A 17105-nucleotide genomic window follows, 5' to 3' on the forward strand; every position below is an offset into this window, starting at 1 on the left:
GATGACAAACAGAAATTTTCACAAAAGTATAACATCAAAATTTTCACAAAAATAACATGCTATCAAATATTTGAGTATCACGGTTTTTTTAATTAAAATTTGATTTCTAAAGAGTCAAATTCTAAACGAGCCAGAATTCCATTTTTCAATAACTAAAGTCTCAAATAAGTTGTTCATTTTTCTTTTATTTTTGTGAGATTATAATATGACAAAAGTAAGGTAGCCGATAATAATGGTTGTAAATTGAAAACCGAACAAATTGTTTCAAATAGAAATAGTCCTTTAAAATATGAATATGCGTCAGTTTGTTGGTCAGTATAATCTCACTTTCAAGAATTAGAAGGCGTGTTTAGAATGAAATTTTAAATAAAAATTATTCTATAAATTAGTATAAACAGATTATGTAAGCCTAGTTTTTAAACCATGGTAACAATTTTTTATGACAATCAATGCCATAACATTTACATATTTGAACGGACAGATAAAAAAGATAGCATAACTTTTACGCCATTAATGTTAATAAAACTAGTTTATTTACCAATAGATAATTAACAGAATTAGAATTTCTATGAAGAGCAGTAATTCATACAACTGCGGTCGATTTGAAACTTTAAAACAAAAAATTACTCACTGGTTGATTTGATCATTGATCCACTCAACTATGGTGGATTTGACAATATTAACCATTTGTAAAAATATCCACAAATTTAAAAGAAAAAATTCCATACAGAACTCTTTAAAAATATATTTAATTACCAAAATATAAAAAAATTACACCAAGGATAGTCACAAATAACATGACAGATTAGAAAGAAAGATCAGCATTAATGAAATAAAAACCCAAACAAAATACCTTTTGAATTTGAAGTTCTCAATTAACTTAAAACATAGTATGCTCAACAAAAAGGTGCTGTTCAATATTCAAATGCGGCTCATCACAAATATTCAAATTTAAAAAATGAAAACGATCTTCAAAACTGACATAATCTAAAGGTGAGTCCTCCAATCACTTTCTTCAAGAGCAATTTAGGATGAAGCACCACTTCGAAGAGCACCCTTCTTCTTGCTTGTCGCCAATTGTGTCTCCGGCTACAATATCAACAGTAAATAAGATTTTAATACAAAGAAGGAAGTCAAGATAATGTTAACAGAGAGATTGGCAATGTTACCTCTTTCTTCACAGGCTCTTCCTTCTCAGATAATATCAGCTCAATATGGCAGGGAGATGACATGTAAGCTGCAAAAATCGAAGTGTATTAGTAATCCATTAGGTTAACCACATATATAAATAAGTTCAGAAACATACGGTTGATTCTTCCATGGGCTCGGTAGGTGCGGCGTCTTTGCTTCTGTGCTTGATTAACCTGGATATGAGAAATATAAAGAGCATCTACATCCAAACCTTTCACCTGTGGCAAAGCAATGATAAGAAAGTCGACGAGTACAAAAGTTAACATGAAATATTGACATGGTAAAGCAAATAAAATAACACAAAGGCCATACTTCAGCATTACTCTCGGCATTTTTCAGCAAATCCAGGATGAATTTAGCAGATTTGGCGGGCCAACGTCCTTGTCCATTGGAGTGTCTGTTTTTGGCCTGAGCCGTCCTCCCAACACCACGGCAGAAACGTCGGAAAGGGATGGCTTGTTTGTGGGCCAACACATCCTCCAAGTATCTCTTAGCTTTAACCAGGGGCAACTTCCTGATGGCAAAGGCAGTCTCCCTAGTGTTCTGTAAATGAAACAGAAAAACATGAGTAAAAAATAAATTATACAAGTCAATCACCACTACTTAACCAAAAAAACATATTGTCCAAAAGCCCAAGGTGTTTATATGTTATAATGTTCAAAAGGAACCTACTCATACAAAGGGAATTTCCTTTTCAAAAAAGGCATAAGGTATTCTTTGAAACAAATTTTATAAAAACTACATGGGAGTAAGTCTTGAGTTATAACAGATTCATAGCTTAATATAAGGATGATTAAAAGAACGTGTTCCATCATTTACTGAACCTTCAATCACAACAAAAGAATAAAGGTTCACCCAATAACAATGGAGATTATTATATTCCTGAAGTTTACTAAAGATTGGTCAACATGATTGACAAACCCCTGCTTTTTTTTACATCAGGTTTCACACACACAACAGTCAACATATCGTGTATGCCCATGAATATTACATTCAGTTACAAGGATTAGGGTTTGTATAAGGGTAACAAATCAAATTACCTTGAAATGCACTCTGAGGTCGGCGCCCCTTGCCTTGCAAGCTGCAAAATACATTACAGAGAAAAACAAAGTATTAGTTTAATTACCCTAAAAATCAACACTAACAGAAAAATCATTCTTATTCCAGTGAACATACACAACAAATAAATAACCATAGGAAAAAATTAAATATAATGAAAATTACAATTTTGTGAAATAATGATAATGAAAAGGAACTTACACTTTGTGGGATTGTCAGGTTCTCTGGAGTACTTCACCTGAGAAAAGCAAAAAATAAAATAAAAAGTAAATAAGAAACAGAAAATGATGAGATCTGACAATGAAGTTCATAAGAAAAACCTGAGAAACATTGGTCACTTACCATGGCGGCTCCCGCTTCTTCTTCTACTTCTTCCAAACGATTGAAGAAGAACAACTGCTGAAGGAGGAAGGAAACTAGGGTAAAACCTAGTCCTGAATCGCTTTATATATAATGGATAACTGAATTAGAACTTGTTGGTTTAGTTATGGGCTGAACCAAGTTCCGGCCCAATTACTACGATAAGTGGTAAAATAATTTATCTATTGGGCCGAACCTATTAATATCCAGATTAAGAGATTAAATTACTATCAACAAAATTATAGCTTCCAAAATAGTAAAAAATGTTGTATTTACAACCTTATAGTTATCAGAAAGTAGTAGATAGAATATAAAATTAAATTTATAACCCAAAGTAAACTCATTATTATAGAGTGTTTACATATTTATTTCAAAAGTCTAAATAAAAATTATTTAATTACCAGGACTCAAAACACTAATTTCACTTGTTTTTATTTTTAATTGCAACCACACAGTAGAATTATTATAATTTCATTGATAATGTACACAAACACATCTGATTTAAAATATAACATGCATATATGATGAAATTCCATAAAGTGAAAACAAAAACTCCTTGCATTATAGATTAATATACCTAACGTATCTTTAACAAATTATTATTTTAATACTCTATTAAAATATTAATTATTATAAAATTATGGATAATAATAATTACATATACTATCTTAAAATATATTCTACCAGTGAAATGGCCATGAGTATCAACTCACATGGTAATATTTTTTTTAGAAATAACTAAGTTATAGTTATAAATAATATTAAATTTAAAAGTAATCTAATTGTTCTATTGCTATTTTAAAAATCACTGTGACTTAATAAGAAACATAACACAAAATATTTTTTTCTTGTAACAGTTTTTTGTGTGACAATTTTTTAGTTTTTTGTATAGTTGTTAGTTTCTAAATTATATTTTTGAGAGAAATATTAATTTAGAAGTTGATAATCATTCTCACACAATTTATAATTATTATTTGTGTATCATTTGAGTATAATAAAATAATATTACATATTAATATATGTATATACAATGTTATTTATTTAATAGCATATGATATAATATTTATAACATATAATTTCACAATATATTAATAACAATGTGAACTATATTAGTTTTTAATCATTGTTTAACAAATTAAGTATATATATTTTTATTTAAATACCATGTATTTTTATCTTAAAAGACGAGACACCATGACAACTATGTTCATGTACATGCAACAATATTGGTTAACACAAATCCTCCTCAGAATAATATATCCGGTATCTCTTGAAGCTGTGCTTCCCAGTCACTTGAACTGAGGCATTAATACAATGTTGATAAGAGTACTTTGGATGTTTAGAGCTCATATTATCTATAATGTCATTCTAAGTAGTGTTAAAAAATAAAAACAACGTTTGTCAAAAAATATTTTTTCTTCTGATAACGACTACTCCTGCACGCAAAAAATAAAACCTGAAATGGTATTGAGTGATTCACGAAAAATATAAACTTTGGTTTTCAAATATATTAAAAAATAAACATATAAGTTATTATTTTATACTTTAAAAAAATATTTTTTTGAAAAAGTAATTAACATTTGTATTTTGATTATTCTTTAGCCATGTATGTAAAAAAAGTTATAATTTAAAAAACTTTAAACTGGAAATGAATATAATATGAAAACATTTTTTATTCATCTTACGAAATATTCTCTTAATCTAATCTTTTTAATTATGTTTTCTTTAATAAAAACAGTATTAACCTGAAATATATCACCTTGTACACTCCAAAACATCAATATAACAAAATTTCTACTCTCCCTCATGTTAGTTTTGCACCTTGTTTTCTTCAATTGTTTAAAGGTACATGTTATTTTTTAACTTTCTTCTCTACATTCGAGTGTATGGTAAATGACATCTAGTTGAATTTCTCTCTACAAATATTAATTAATACGGTGCTATATTTATATGAGTTTAGATTAAGATATTAATCTTTTTCTTGATTATGGGTTTACAAATATAAAATATTTAGAGAAAGTAAAAAAGATTAAAATGTTGGAACACTGTGTGTGAATAGGGCAAATGACTAATGTCTAATTTGGTAAAAGGAGAGGCAGAAGAGACAAAGTCCAGTTCGAAAAAGACAGGGTAGTGCAATACAAGAACACTTTTGTTCTTACTTAGAACAAGTACTAGAGTACCACCATCATCCAAATCAATACCATTTCACAGATCCCAGAAACCAGACCATTGTTACGTTAGGTTCACTACCAAGAATCACATAATATGGGTCTCCTTAGCTTCAATGCCACCTTCATTCCCATTTGTGCTGCTTCTTCTTCTTCCTCCCTTTCTCAGACTTCAGGTTCTTCTCATTTCCCACTGTTTGATATTATATTTCAATGATTTGATTCTGTCTGTCTCAGCATCATTCTCTAACAAAAACTCCTCCATGCAGATTCATTACTGTTTTTATTCCATTATTTAATATCTCATCAGAGTTTTATTTCACTAATAAATGGAGTAGTACTGCAGTAAAACTTAAATTTTAAATTTTGTGATGTATTATAATTTCATTTTCAGAATAGCTTTCGGATAAGCTGATTAATGGGATTTTCCCATTATTAATCATGTAATTTAGGAGCCATGCATTGTGGATAACATTGGGTTTTGAGATTAAAGAATAATAATAATAAAAATACAATGTTTCCACACTTTGAAGAATCCAATGTTACCAAACCAAAAAAGGAAATTAATATAAAGAGTTGGTAATAAATGAAATTCTGAACCGAATCGGTGTTTTGAAGCAGACAGTGTTTGTTTGTTTCGTGACGTAAACAATGGAGAGGGTCCACTAAAAGAGGAACATGTGTGAAACTAGTTAAACCAAACTACATAGGATAGGATTTAGGATTGCTGTGGAGTTGTTAGTTGTTACAGTGAGTGAGGTCGGATCTGATGTAACAAACAAGATAGTGGGAATGGTGGGAGTGGGAAGTTACCAAACCACGAGAAGAACTGAACTAATAACCGGTCACGATTACAAGCACAGAAAAAAGAAACACTATAGGCCAAAGACAAAAGGAAAACAAAAAAATGAGTTATTTTATTGGTCACATGGATGGGATAACAAAATGTATGACTATGTAATGAATCTTGATCTTCCCACGTGGTCGTATAGGGCCCTGTAGGCCCAACATCACAGCTCACGGTTTGTCTAAGTCATTTTGCTTTTTAGTTGGTCGGGGCAATAGACGACAATGCACACTATTCAAATTACCACTCCTCCTTCTTCACCATACGCAACTCCCATTGATTATGTCCCCTCCAAAGTTATATGGTTTGGTTCCACCCAAAACACAACATTCTGCCACATCTCTGTCTGATTGATTAGTGCATTTGATTTGGTCATGGGCTGCCTCTTCAACTTGTGATAAAAAAAAAGGATAAAGTTAAGATCTTTTTAGTTCCTTTCCTCAACCAAGTGCCTAGTGGCATTGTTTGAGAAAGGTTAAAAGAAAAAAGGGTTGAATGGGGAAGTCTCCTGATTGGTTGTATACAGATAATGCAACGTGTGGCTCCCCTGCATGGATTGGTAAAGGACTCACTTGTGTTTGCTTCAAGCGAAAGGGAAACTGTCAACGAATCTGCATCAGTTTGACTCCCTTACAGGTTGGTGGTTCGTAATGTAGACTCTGCTGTTTTATTTCATTCACTGGTTGTAACTGCTGTATCATTTTTAAGCTTTTCTTTGAGTTTCTGGAATAGTTCAGTTTAATTTTATGAGTCACATTCCTCTACAAAATTACTCTCCTAGTCAGAGCATTGTTAGATTTAACTGAACCTGTTTTCTGTTTTGTCACTGGACAAGCTTGAATGCTAGCTTTCTGCTTTATAGTCATATTTTTTGCTGATGTAAATGTTCATTTAAATTAGAAATTCTCTCTTCTTAAGTTACAATTAAAGTTATCCAAGTTGGGTTTTTACCAAATTGTGTTTATTTATGAGTTCAAGCAGTTGAACTATTTGCATATTGTCCCTTTTCATATGTAATTTACAAATGTGCAACTGTGTCAATGGCAGCTTGTGGTGTTTTGTGATAATGTTTTTCAAGGCAATTTGAGAATAACAGGAAACATTGGAACAAACAAACTGTTAATAATTTTCAAAGGTAATTTAAAATTTGACCATAACTAGAATGTCGAGTTATTGAAATCTTAGTTTTTGGTTTTTGAGAATAATTGCAGAAACAATTGTTGAAAATGCATTGGACATTTCTGCCCTTGGTGTCTCTGTCTTGTGTTCTTTTTTTTTATCATAAATGGTTCAATATTTTTTTCCCTTTTGTCATGAATTCATTGAAGACAGAGCAGTGAGGAAAACAAGAGAATAAAACTGAAAAAGTAATTCATTAAGCATCCATCTGTAAAAAATTTTGTAGGAGGAAAGGCTAAGAAGACTACAGCGCAGAATGAAAGTTTACTTTGATGGTTCCAAGCCTGATCACCAGGTATAACGTAGTTGTATTATTTTACTTTGCATTGGTGTAAGCATTGATTGCCGGGGAACTTGCTGCAATCCTATTTTCTGTGAAATTTATACCAGCAAATTGACATCTGAAATTGATGGTCCATGCCAAATAATCATTAGTGAAATTTTACTTATTCACATATTTTTAGCCTTCTTCTGCAAGATACTCATCCACAAATTCTTTCAAGAACAGGAAGCGTTGAGAGCTCTGTGGTCTGCTTCATTCCCTGGACAGGATCTTCAAAGCTTGATTTCTGATCAATGGAAAGAAATGGGATGGCAGGGTAGAGATCCGTCTACTGATTTCAGGTTATATTTGCCTTGTCACGTTACCATCCCTTTTTTTTATGTTTTTGTGCTGTTTTCGCTCTTGACAAGTTCATTTCTTTTGGACCAATTTTGTTAACAGAGGAGCTGGTTTCATTTCATTGGAGAACCTACTTTTCTTTGCAAAGACATTCTCAGTAAGATTCTGAATCCCAAATGAACAATCTCAGACTCCCAAATGAACAATACTCCGTATCATGAAAGAGTTTTTGCCCAACTTCTGCCAAAAATCGATTTATTTGCTTATGCTCTTGTGTCCCTCTACATGTTGCAGACTTCTTTTCAGCGCCTATTGAAGAGGCAAGGAGGAAAAGAAGCTGTTTGGGAGTATCCATTTGCTGTTGCTGGCGTTAACATCACATTTATGATTATGCAAATGCTGGATCTTGATGCCAGTACGTGATCAAAAGTATTTTGAACCTATATTTAGTTATTGACTTGATATACTAACACTCACCCAGTTAGTTACACGAGTCTTGTGGCCTAGGTCTCCAAGGAAACTAAACTAAATAGAAATTGCCATCTTAAAATTACAACAATATCTCTAATACCAGACTGTTTCTTCCCTTGCAGCCAAGCCAAGGACTTTTGTAAGAGCAGTTTTTCTACAAATGCTTTCAGGTTAGAATCAGCAACTGTTCTGAGATATTATCTGGTCTGTTATGGTATTTACACAAAAGTTCAAACTGTTATCATACATTTGCAGAGAATGAATGGGCATTTGACCTGCTTTATTGCGTGGCATTCGTTGTTATGGACAAACAATGGCAGGAGAAAAATGCTACATACATGGAATTTAACGTAAGTCTCCATGATGCACTTGTTAATAATCTATAAAAGAAAGTATAGCTTTTGAATAATCAACGGTAAAATGCAATATGTTGTTCCTATATTCAAAGGGGTTTCTATTATTATTGCAGGATGTACTGAAATCCACGCGAGTTCAGCTAGAGAGAGAGTTGCTGATGGATGATGTTCTACGGATTGAAGACATGCCTTCTTACAGTCTTCTTTGTTGAGAAGTGATTCAATTGGTTATGGTGAGATACGTGACCAAGATATTCTCTTTCACCGAAGCATAGTTTGTGTACATCCATCCCTGTTCACCTGCTTAATGAATCCCTTTACTTTTAATCTGTGACCATTAACTAGTAATTTATTCTCATCATTCCTCACATGATAGCTCTAAATCAAGATGAACACTACTTCTTGACTAATGAGTAATGAGAAGTGCTAAAGAATTTTGCACATTTCGGGAAACATTTGTATCTTTACATTGATTGTTCGAGATTTTCTCTTTGAAGTTTTGACTAATTAGTGATTGGAACCCTAGATTATGGTTATCTGTCAATTGAATCAATCACGCAATTGAATCAATCATTCAAACAAGTTCATTACATGCTAAAGCTACAGTTTTAGAGTTTTGTTGTACCTTGCGGCGAATTCTTCAAGAGCTCCTCCATATCGTTGTGCCCACAGCTCATTTCTTATTCTGGTATTCTGGAAATGTGTACAACAATTTCACATGAAGAAAGACATGTTAGAGTGTGTTTGGATGTGCGTAAACAAAATTGATTCTTAATAAAATTTTAAAACTTTGATTCCAGCTAAGGTTAATGTTGAAAAGATGTCCTTTATGTTTGAATATTTTTATTATGAAAGGAATTCAATGAGAAAATTCGGTATTTTCTTTTTTTACTTAGGACAAGTAATTCTAAATTGTTATAATTCAGAATAGACTTTGGAGTCAAAACTAATATATTTCTACCGATATTTCAACGTGATTTAAAAAAATCCAACTTGAAACTAAACAAAAGCTTAATTAATGCACTTTTGCCGACGTTTTCCAAGTGGATTTTAATATAAATTTGAAAAAGATTATTATAAAATTCAACCATATAATTTATTTAATATCCTAAAAAATATACACATCATTTTATAAAATATTTGTTTATTTTCTTATGGTTAAGAACCTTATTTTTTTAGTTTTGATAACAGAACTGTATACTGATCAAGGGAATCATATCTTCAAAGTCAAGGGCTTTTCACTGAATTCCACCGTTTAGTGCTGACAGCCTAGTCAACAGGTTATTTGATTAGCTATAACATCTCTTTCCCTAAATAATACTATCCTCCAAGACAATGAGTGATTTTTTCTTTGACCCTTATTATAAAAACGATTTTTTCTGAGTTCTTAATTCTGCAAAAATATAGCAGTATCTTCTGGTATCAAGACACTTTACCAATAATAGATGAATCTTTTTAACGAGGAATTTATACAACATCAATACAATATGAGTTTGATTCATTGAAAAGATTCACATAACTTCTAACTTAAAATCTTAAAATTTCAAATTTATAAATCTTTATCAAAGTGTTTAACTCTCACTATGATTAATGTTTAGAATAATGTTTTGTTATTTCTAGAAATTTTATCTGAGTCAAACATTATGTTCGTAAATAATATATGTAACTTTAAAAAAAAAGAAAAAACAAAAAGGGTTAGAGAATGAGGTGTTAATGATTGCTGTGTTCCCATGCTTGATGAAGTGGAACCAAAGTGTAGCGTAAAATTCAGCTTAGCTATATAGCTATGGGAGATTTCAGTCATTATCATTTACCAGCAACTCAGTGTTCATCTGATATGTTCTCAAGTATTTCAGAAAAGTACACATTCCACCAATCAGAAAATTAATAACCATCTTTTAAATTAAAATTTAAAACCCAATTTTTAGACATTGATGTGTCTTTTGGATACATGTGTTGTGAATTGTGATGCTAAACCATTTCCTTTTTACCTGCATAATGCTAAACCAAGGACTTAGTAGGAATATTATATTTCTTTTACCTTTTCATTTTCTTGTACCCTTTTTAGCAGGATTAAATAAATCACTTAAAAGGAAATCTCTGTAACAGTAAAGATTCTTTAGTATTACCCAAAAAGAACTCAACAATCAGAATCTTTAGTTAATCGTATTTATATGTATAACAGAAAATGAAAAAGAAACACCAACAAATCTCTGCAATATGCAAAGAATTGTTCACAGGTTTATACTGTACATAGGTCAATGTGTAATGTGTATAACACATGTATACGTGTAGCCGTCGCATGCAAAAATGATATTGTTTAAATGACATCATCATGATTTGTACTCATATTTGTTTCTTTATTAGGCCATCAGTGTGTTAAAGTAAACTCTTGTCTTCCTTAAACCTTATTTTTGGGTAAAAGACAATTGATTTATGGTATTATTCGTGAAATAATGTTGTCACTATACAATGATTGAGAAGGTAACCATATTTGTGTTCATTGGTACATGCAGATTATCATAACAATATTTTCAAGAAAATAACGTGACTAAAGTTCGGTGCTTCTTCAAATGAAATTCACCAATTATTCAATTATGTGGCAGGTGGCTTCTATGTTTTATAATCTATACACACTTCTAACATGTTAATAATATACTCTTTAGAAAACCCATTTAATATATTTTTATTAGTAATTAAACTTGGCTGAAGATTTTGAAATCGTAAGAGACTTGTTATATAAAAGAGTAAGAACCATAAATTTAAATAGTTTTTAATAAATTTAACAAATGACAAAAAGTGTGCTGAAAAATGCATTATTTAATATATTTTTTCTCCCTTAATTTGATTAAAAGTAACTCCAATGGATGACGAATCTTAAAGGGTGTATTGTAAATTCATGAATGCAATATTCTCCGTTTAATAATTTCATCTTTATGCTGCCTTTCGTCCTTGACAAGACACAACTCAGCTTTACTCTGTTGCTGAATGGGTAGAACGTTTTATTCAGAGTTTTTATTAGAACTCACAATATACGTGATATTGATGGCGTACTAAATTCAATCTCACTTCTGGAAGCTTGCAAGAAAAACAATCAACTTTAAATCCATTACAAAAGGAAAAAAAAATAATTATTTCAAACTTATCTATCCCAATCAAGATCAGCATCATATATTTGTGAAAGATAACGTAGGAATCAAGTCCTGAAATATAAAAAGTGCTACACTTGACGGAGCCTGGTGCAAAACACATTTCACATCTGACATCACTGAATAAGGAAGTCCATCAATTTTAGGTTTAAAAGACAGAGACATATGTAATGTAATACAATTGAAAAATAATAAGAATAAAAGAGGGAGAGGAGGAGGGGAAAAGTTAAAGCCTGAAGGATCAAATGACTGGTTGATTCTTGAACCCAAAGCTTACATTACCCACTTCTGCCATCCTTGTCTTTTAAGCAAAAACTAATACCAAATGCAAATACTATCCCCACTCACACCAAAACTTCTTTCTCAACATTCATGAATTTTGCTTCTTCATTCAGTTTATTATCCAGGACTCTCTCTCCTCAGTAGTCTAACTTGTTTGATCTATACTGAAAGGTATATTCAGATCAAATGGGTTCATTCCAGACACCAATTGGAATGAGAAGTTCCACATTGCTGGAGACTTCGTGTGGGTTCCTGTTACAGGAACTGCAGGCAAGAGGCTTATTTTTTTCACATGTATTATGTATGTGTTTTGATAACCCCTGTTACATTTCATGTTTTCTTATCCTGAATGAATTTAGATTATATGGGATGAAGTTGGAGAAGATAAGTTCGAAAGGGAGAAGGTTCTTCTGGATTTGGAGCAGGAGTGCCTTGAGGTTTACAGAAGAAAAGTTGATAGAGCCAATATATCTAGAGCTCGTCTGCATCAGGAAGTGGCCGAGGCAGAGGCTGAATTTACTCACCTTCTTTTGTCCCTTGGTGAACGATCTCTACCTGGACGGGTATTTATTCCTTTTAATAATCTGCAGTTGGTAGTTAAACAATCACAACTAACAGCAATGATAAGCAAATAGGATCCTATTTGACACCATCTAAAATGAACATGTCCTAGTTAATTAGTGTCAGTTACAAATTATTGATTGAATAACATTTATGCTTTTAAGTACTTCTCACTGTTCAAATTCGATACCATCTTCTATTATGAGATAAGTTTGAAAAATATATTAGAAAATAGATAAGTTGCTGAACCAAGCTTTAGGACGCAAAAATAACATTTGCAAGAGAATCTTCTTAAATGTTACTTCCGTGATAAAATTTATGCTTTCCACAAGACATCGTGAATCAGTCTGGACTGATGGCAGTACTAACTGAACAGCCGGAGAAAAGAGCAGGTTCACTGAAAGAGCAGCTAGATTCAATCACCCCAGCACTCCAGGAAATGCGGTTGAGGAAAGAAGAGAGGCTAAACCAGTTCCGAGCTGTGCAAGGTCAAATTCAAAAGATTTCTGCAGAAATTGCTGGTAACTCACACAATGAACCTTCAATTATTGTTGTAAATGAGAATGATCTTTCACTAAAAAGACTTGAAGAGTATCAGAATGAGTTGCAAAGGCTCTACAATGAGAAGGTACCTGTACCTTGACGCCATTTATGTTTTTAACCCATCGTTGAGAGGGGTGGTATCCTTCAAAATTGTGACATTTTAAATAATTTCATGTGATTTCATTTGAAGAATGAAAGACTTCAGCAAGTGGAGAAATACATAGACATGATACACAGCTTGTCCACGATCTTGGGAAAGGATTCTTCTGCAATCATCATGGAAGTTCACCCAAGCTTAAATGATTTGTGTGGAATAACAAAAAATATAAGTGACACTATCTTAGATAAACTCAATATCACAGTGGAGTCCCTCTTTGAAGAAAAGAAAAATCGGCTGGACAAGGTAGAATACTACTATTTTTCTGTGTTGTATGTAAACATTGCTAAATTTGAAAAGCTGTTGTTATTAAAGGAACTTGAAAACATCCGTTACCACTGATGGCTATAATGGTGAAAGTTTTTTTCCTTCAAAAATAAATAAATAAAAGAGACACTGGGGTATAAAAGTATTAAACTTTTGATATATTATTGGAGTACTATCGGTTGGGTGGGTACTGTAAAATAACTGCGTGAGGAGGCTTCAAGTATTTCATATTTTCCCCTTCACTCGTGTGCTTTCCATTTCACTAGTTTGTCATATTCTTGATATATTATATTTTACAGCTTCACCATTTAGGCAAAGCACTTTCAAATCTGTGGAACCTTATGGACACACCATATAGTGAGCGACACCCATTTTCTCATGTAATCCATCTGTTGTCACTCTCATCAGCAGAAGTAACAGACCCGGGAAGTCTTACTCTAGAAATAGTCCAGCAGGTAGGTATCTAACTTAAATGATCCACAAAATGTCAGAAACTCATTTGTTTAAGAAACCCATAACTTTTTACAAGACTGAAGCTGAAGTCAAGAGACTGGATCAACTAAAAGCAAGCAAGATGAAGGAGCTATTCCAGAAGAAGCAGGAGGAGCTGGAGTTGATATGCAAGAAATCACATGTGGAGATTCCTTCAAGGGAAGAGATGAACAATATAATTAACCTCATAAACTCAGGTGAATCTAAGAAACTAAGTAATGTGTGCCTATTCCCTTTCAAAAACTGTACATGCTTATTTACTTTAAAACATCAGACTTGAAATTGACTTGCATTTACCACAGGGGAGATTGATCACTCTGATCTCCTCTTGAGCATGGATGAACAGATATGCAGAGCAAAAGAAGAGGCTTCTAGCAGGAAGGCTATCATGGAGAAAGTGGAGAAGTGGATGCTGGCCCGTGATGAGGAGCGCTGGCTAGAAGAATATAGCAGGGTTAGAATTTTAATTTGAACAGATCATAATAACTAGGTTTAAAGGGTAAGCTATCAATAGTATGTTTCACAATCCAAGTGTGCTATCAGGATGAGAATCGATACTCAGTCAGTAGAGGAGCTCACAAAAACTTGAGACGAGCTGAACGAGCCCGCATAATGGTCGGCAGAATACCAGGTACATTCATATACGATTAAAACAGATAATTTAGATCAACCGGCTGCAAACCCACATGTACTTACAAACCATGATTGCGATTTCCAGCTTTGGTAGATATGCTAATAAAAATGACTAGAAGTTGGGAAGAAGAAAGAAACAAAGTTTTCTTGTATGATCAGGTAAGATATCTTACACTCAGCAATACTTAGAATATATGTGCTCAAAAGGTATAGAAGAAACAGTCTAGATAATTCTTATAAGAGAATAAGTGAGATTTTGAATATTCAGAAAACATCCAGCATTTAAGAGAGGCTAAATAAATATGCTTAATGAGTCTCATCACAATATATTCCTTGATGTTACAGTCGTACACACTGTTAGTGTCTCAGATAAACTGATTGCTATCAAGTATTAAAAATAGAGAAAACTTGCCGGTGCCATTCTATGAACAGTTTGCTTTTATCATATAATCAAGCCATTTAATATTGAAGATTGAACTTTCCTTTAATAAAAACACTTAACATACGGATACAAATGGGAACCTCTTCCTTATAAAGCCAATGTCAAATTCTTAACATAGGAGCAATAATGAAATTCTAGCATCTTTTATTACGAAATGTGCCACATTGAAAACTCAGTCAAACAAGGAACACCATAAACCATCTTATATAGCAGTGTTAGCACCTCCAAAAAAAATGATAAAAGAAAACTTAAGCAAGAGCAAATCATGCTGCAAACTGCTAGACTACTAGCTTTATTTATGTTGACCTGAAACGTTTTCAGAAGCCGGAGAATGTATCAATTTCTTTACTCTTGGACCAGCATTTGTGAATTCCCCTTTATTAGTATGATGCTGTGGTTTGTTGATTTGATAACAGCATAAACAAATGATATCTACGTAGGTACCTCTGATGGCTATATTGGAAGAATATAATGTACTACGACGAGAAAAAGAGGAGGATATGAAAAGACAGCAGGTGGGTGTTCGATAATACAGTGACAGACAGCTTCATACATCAGTTTGAACATCAAATTTTGTTCAAATTAAGTTGTTTGTGAAAAAGTTCTTGCCACGTGAATTGCTATGCCCTAACAACCTTATCCCTACCTCATTTTTTGTGTTTGGTTTTCAGCCTTGGGAAAAAAAGAGGATTCAAATCCAAGTAGTTGAGCGAGAAAATACTTATACGTCAAGACCCAGCACCAGCAGCAGACGTCTTCCAAGTAGAAGCTTGAATGGAGCTTTAGACAGTTCTGTGATCATGAACAAAAGGCTTTCTATGGGAATCCAACAGTTGCCATCCAACAGCATAAACTCAGGAAATCAAGGCGTGTCCTTCATTAAGGATGGAAGCAATGCCCTAAGGAAAAAGATTTTTGGCGACCCTGCCTTCACCTCTCAAATGCGATGAGGCATCATCTGCAGTGTCAACACACTATATACCATTTTCCCCTTACATTTCTTTGTCATAAACCGAGATTTTGACTGAAATTGCTTCAGAAACCTTCCTTTCCAAGAACACTGTTGTGGACCTGAAAAAAAATAAGCATGGAGATTTTAATGTACTTGGGTTCCCTAATCTTAAGTTGCCGTTTCATTGTTTCACTTGCAATTTTTGCATCGTGGGTTCCTGTTTCAGCACCAGGATAGCAAGATGCATTTCTTGATGTAGATGTACTCTAATCTCAAAATAATCTCACGAATTTGAGTAATTATATCTGTTCTTGTATTCACGTTGCAACACATTCAACATGATTTCACAATGATAAACAAATTCTAGTTCAACGTGTACTGAAAGGTATAACTGCTCCCTTACAAAGTCGTTATATAATCTTTGCCAACTACAAACAAGCAAACCAAAGCAAAGTTGCCAAGGACCTGTTTAGATACGACGTCAGAAGAATTTTTTACCGCTGTTCAACCACAAAAAAATATATATATTTCAAGTCAAGAATACAAACAAAAACTATATCAATAACCAAACAATCTTCATACATAACTAATTATAATTCCTCTTTCGCATTGTTAAATGTTAAGTGTTATACCTGATTATGATCGGATACAAAATCTTAATTGCGAGTATAAACAAACATAACCCTAAGACTCATGTACGGGGAATGGCAATCGAGTTTGAGAAGGAGCTTCAGGCGATTGAGTTTCAGAAGGAACTTCAGGCGATTGAGTTTCAGAAGGAACTTCAGGCGATTCAGTTTGAGAAGGTATTTCGGGCGCTTGAGCTTGGGCAGGAATTTCAGACGATTGAGCTTGGGCTGGATTTTCAGGCGATTGAGCTTGGGTTGGGTTTTGAGGCTCTGGCTTTCGGAAAAACTGATCGATGCGACGAGTACCAGACGGCGCAGCATCAAGTTTGGGTCGAACCACGGGCTTGGCGGGCCCATCGGGTTTGGTGGGCTCAGACGGAGGCGGAAGATCATCGAGGAGAAAATCCCTGGTTGGCTGGTGCCTCTTAACGGCCATTCTCACGTGTTCCAGATTCACGGTCTTCCGTTTCTTTTCAATAGCAACTTTGGCAGATTTTTCAGCCAGAAATTGGAGGAACAACTCTGTGGAGCGCGACACCAGGAACAACGCTTCTGAACTCACTCTCTTCACATCCTTGTCCAGCGTCATGATCTTCTTAACCCGACTCTTCGGGAATTCGAGTTCAATCGACACCCCGTTCTCTTCTTCCTCCGCCATAGCAATCATTCAACTCTCTCTTCTCTTTTTACGGTGAAGTTATAGATAGACAGGGTTTTCAAATTGGCGGGAACTAGAAATTAT

At 33.4% G+C, this 17105-nt stretch overlaps 4 protein-coding genes and 1 non-coding gene across 5 annotated transcripts; 2 read left to right on the plus strand and 3 right to left on the minus strand.

The window, feature by feature from the left end:
• Positions 1-850: 850 nt before the first annotated feature.
• Positions 851-4843, minus strand: LOC148198209 (large ribosomal subunit protein uL22y). The gene is made up of 8 exons (XM_088115727.1): positions 4815-4843; positions 2593-2692; positions 2452-2488; positions 2232-2272; positions 1504-1734; positions 1307-1409; positions 1170-1237; positions 851-1089 (listed from the first exon to the last, which is right to left on the minus strand). Exons 1-8 carry the CDS (start codon positions 4841-4843, stop codon positions 1027-1029), a joined length of 672 nt encoding a protein of 223 aa, XP_087971853.1. The 3' UTR covers positions 851-1026.
• Positions 1993-2124, minus strand: LOC124841089 (small nucleolar RNA snoR74). The gene has a single exon (XR_007029089.1). It is a non-coding gene; the product is annotated as a small nucleolar RNA snoR74 (small nucleolar RNA).
• On the plus strand, positions 4800-8752 carry LOC124841079 (uncharacterized). Its single transcript, XM_047317262.2, has 9 exons — positions 4800-4957; positions 6155-6264; positions 7034-7102; positions 7316-7431; positions 7532-7586; positions 7724-7844; positions 8023-8070; positions 8156-8250; positions 8370-8752. The coding sequence occupies exons 1-9, from the start codon at positions 4879-4881 to the stop codon at positions 8466-8468; spliced, it is 792 nt and encodes a 263-aa protein (XP_047173218.2). The 5' UTR covers positions 4800-4878; the 3' UTR covers positions 8469-8752.
• A 2828-nt stretch (positions 8753-11580) lies between these two features.
• Positions 11581-16050, plus strand: LOC148198210 (65-kDa microtubule-associated protein 8-like). Its single transcript, XM_088116131.1, has 11 exons — positions 11581-11957; positions 12047-12250; positions 12625-12876; positions 12982-13194; positions 13515-13670; positions 13745-13904; positions 14010-14161; positions 14251-14338; positions 14426-14499; positions 15223-15297; positions 15454-16050. The coding sequence occupies exons 1-11, from the start codon at positions 11874-11876 to the stop codon at positions 15730-15732; spliced, it is 1737 nt and encodes a 578-aa protein (XP_087972257.1). The 5' UTR covers positions 11581-11873; the 3' UTR covers positions 15733-16050.
• Positions 15719-17053, minus strand: NF-YC13 (nuclear factor Y, subunit C13). The gene is made up of 2 exons (XM_088116133.1): positions 16367-17053; positions 15719-15853 (listed from the first exon to the last, which is right to left on the minus strand). Exon 1 carries the CDS (start codon positions 17028-17030, stop codon positions 16419-16421), a length of 612 nt encoding a protein of 203 aa, XP_087972259.1. The 5' UTR covers positions 17031-17053; the 3' UTR covers positions 15719-15853; positions 16367-16418.
• Positions 17054-17105: the final 52 nt, after the last annotated feature.

The sequence above is a fragment of the Vigna umbellata genome, chromosome 5, assembly GCF_029865625.1.
Source record: "Vigna umbellata cultivar VRB3 chromosome 5, Vumbellata_1.0, whole genome shotgun sequence".
Lineage (NCBI taxonomy): Eukaryota > Viridiplantae > Streptophyta > Magnoliopsida > Fabales > Fabaceae > Vigna > Vigna umbellata.

Bases quoted from the DNA above. Each gene is read 5' to 3' on its own strand.
- NF-YC13 (XM_088116133.1), bottom strand. From the start codon at position 17,030: ATGATTGCTATGGCGGAGGAAGAAGAGAACGGGGTGTCGATTGAACTC.
- LOC148198209 (XM_088115727.1), bottom strand. From the start codon at position 4,843: ATGGTCTGGTTTCTGGGATCTGTGAAATG. The intron at 2,273-2,451 runs GTAAGTTCCTTT...TGTATTTTGCAG, and splicing joins ACCTGACAATCCCACAAAGT to CTTGCAAGGCAAGGGGCGCC. The intron at 1,735-2,231 runs GTAATTTGATTT...TTTCATTTACAG, and splicing joins ACCTCAGAGTGCATTTCAAG to AACACTAGGGAGACTGCCTT.
- LOC124841079 (XM_047317262.2), top strand. From the start codon at position 4,879: ATGGGTCTCCTTAGCTTCAATGCCACCTTCATTCCCATTTGTGCTGCT. The intron at 7,103-7,315 runs GTATAACGTAGT...TTTCAAGAACAG, and splicing joins GTTCCAAGCCTGATCACCAG to GAAGCGTTGAGAGCTCTGTG. The intron at 8,251-8,369 runs GTAAGTCTCCAT...TTATTATTGCAG, and splicing joins CTACATACATGGAATTTAAC to GATGTACTGAAATCCACGCG.
- LOC148198210 (XM_088116131.1), top strand. From the start codon at position 11,874: ATGGGTTCATTCCAGACACCAATTGGAATGAGAAGTTCCACATTGCTG. The intron at 13,671-13,744 runs GTAGGTATCTAA...ACTTTTTACAAG, and splicing joins CTCTAGAAATAGTCCAGCAG to ACTGAAGCTGAAGTCAAGAG. The intron at 14,162-14,250 runs GTTAGAATTTTA...GTGTGCTATCAG, and splicing joins GGCTAGAAGAATATAGCAGG to GATGAGAATCGATACTCAGT.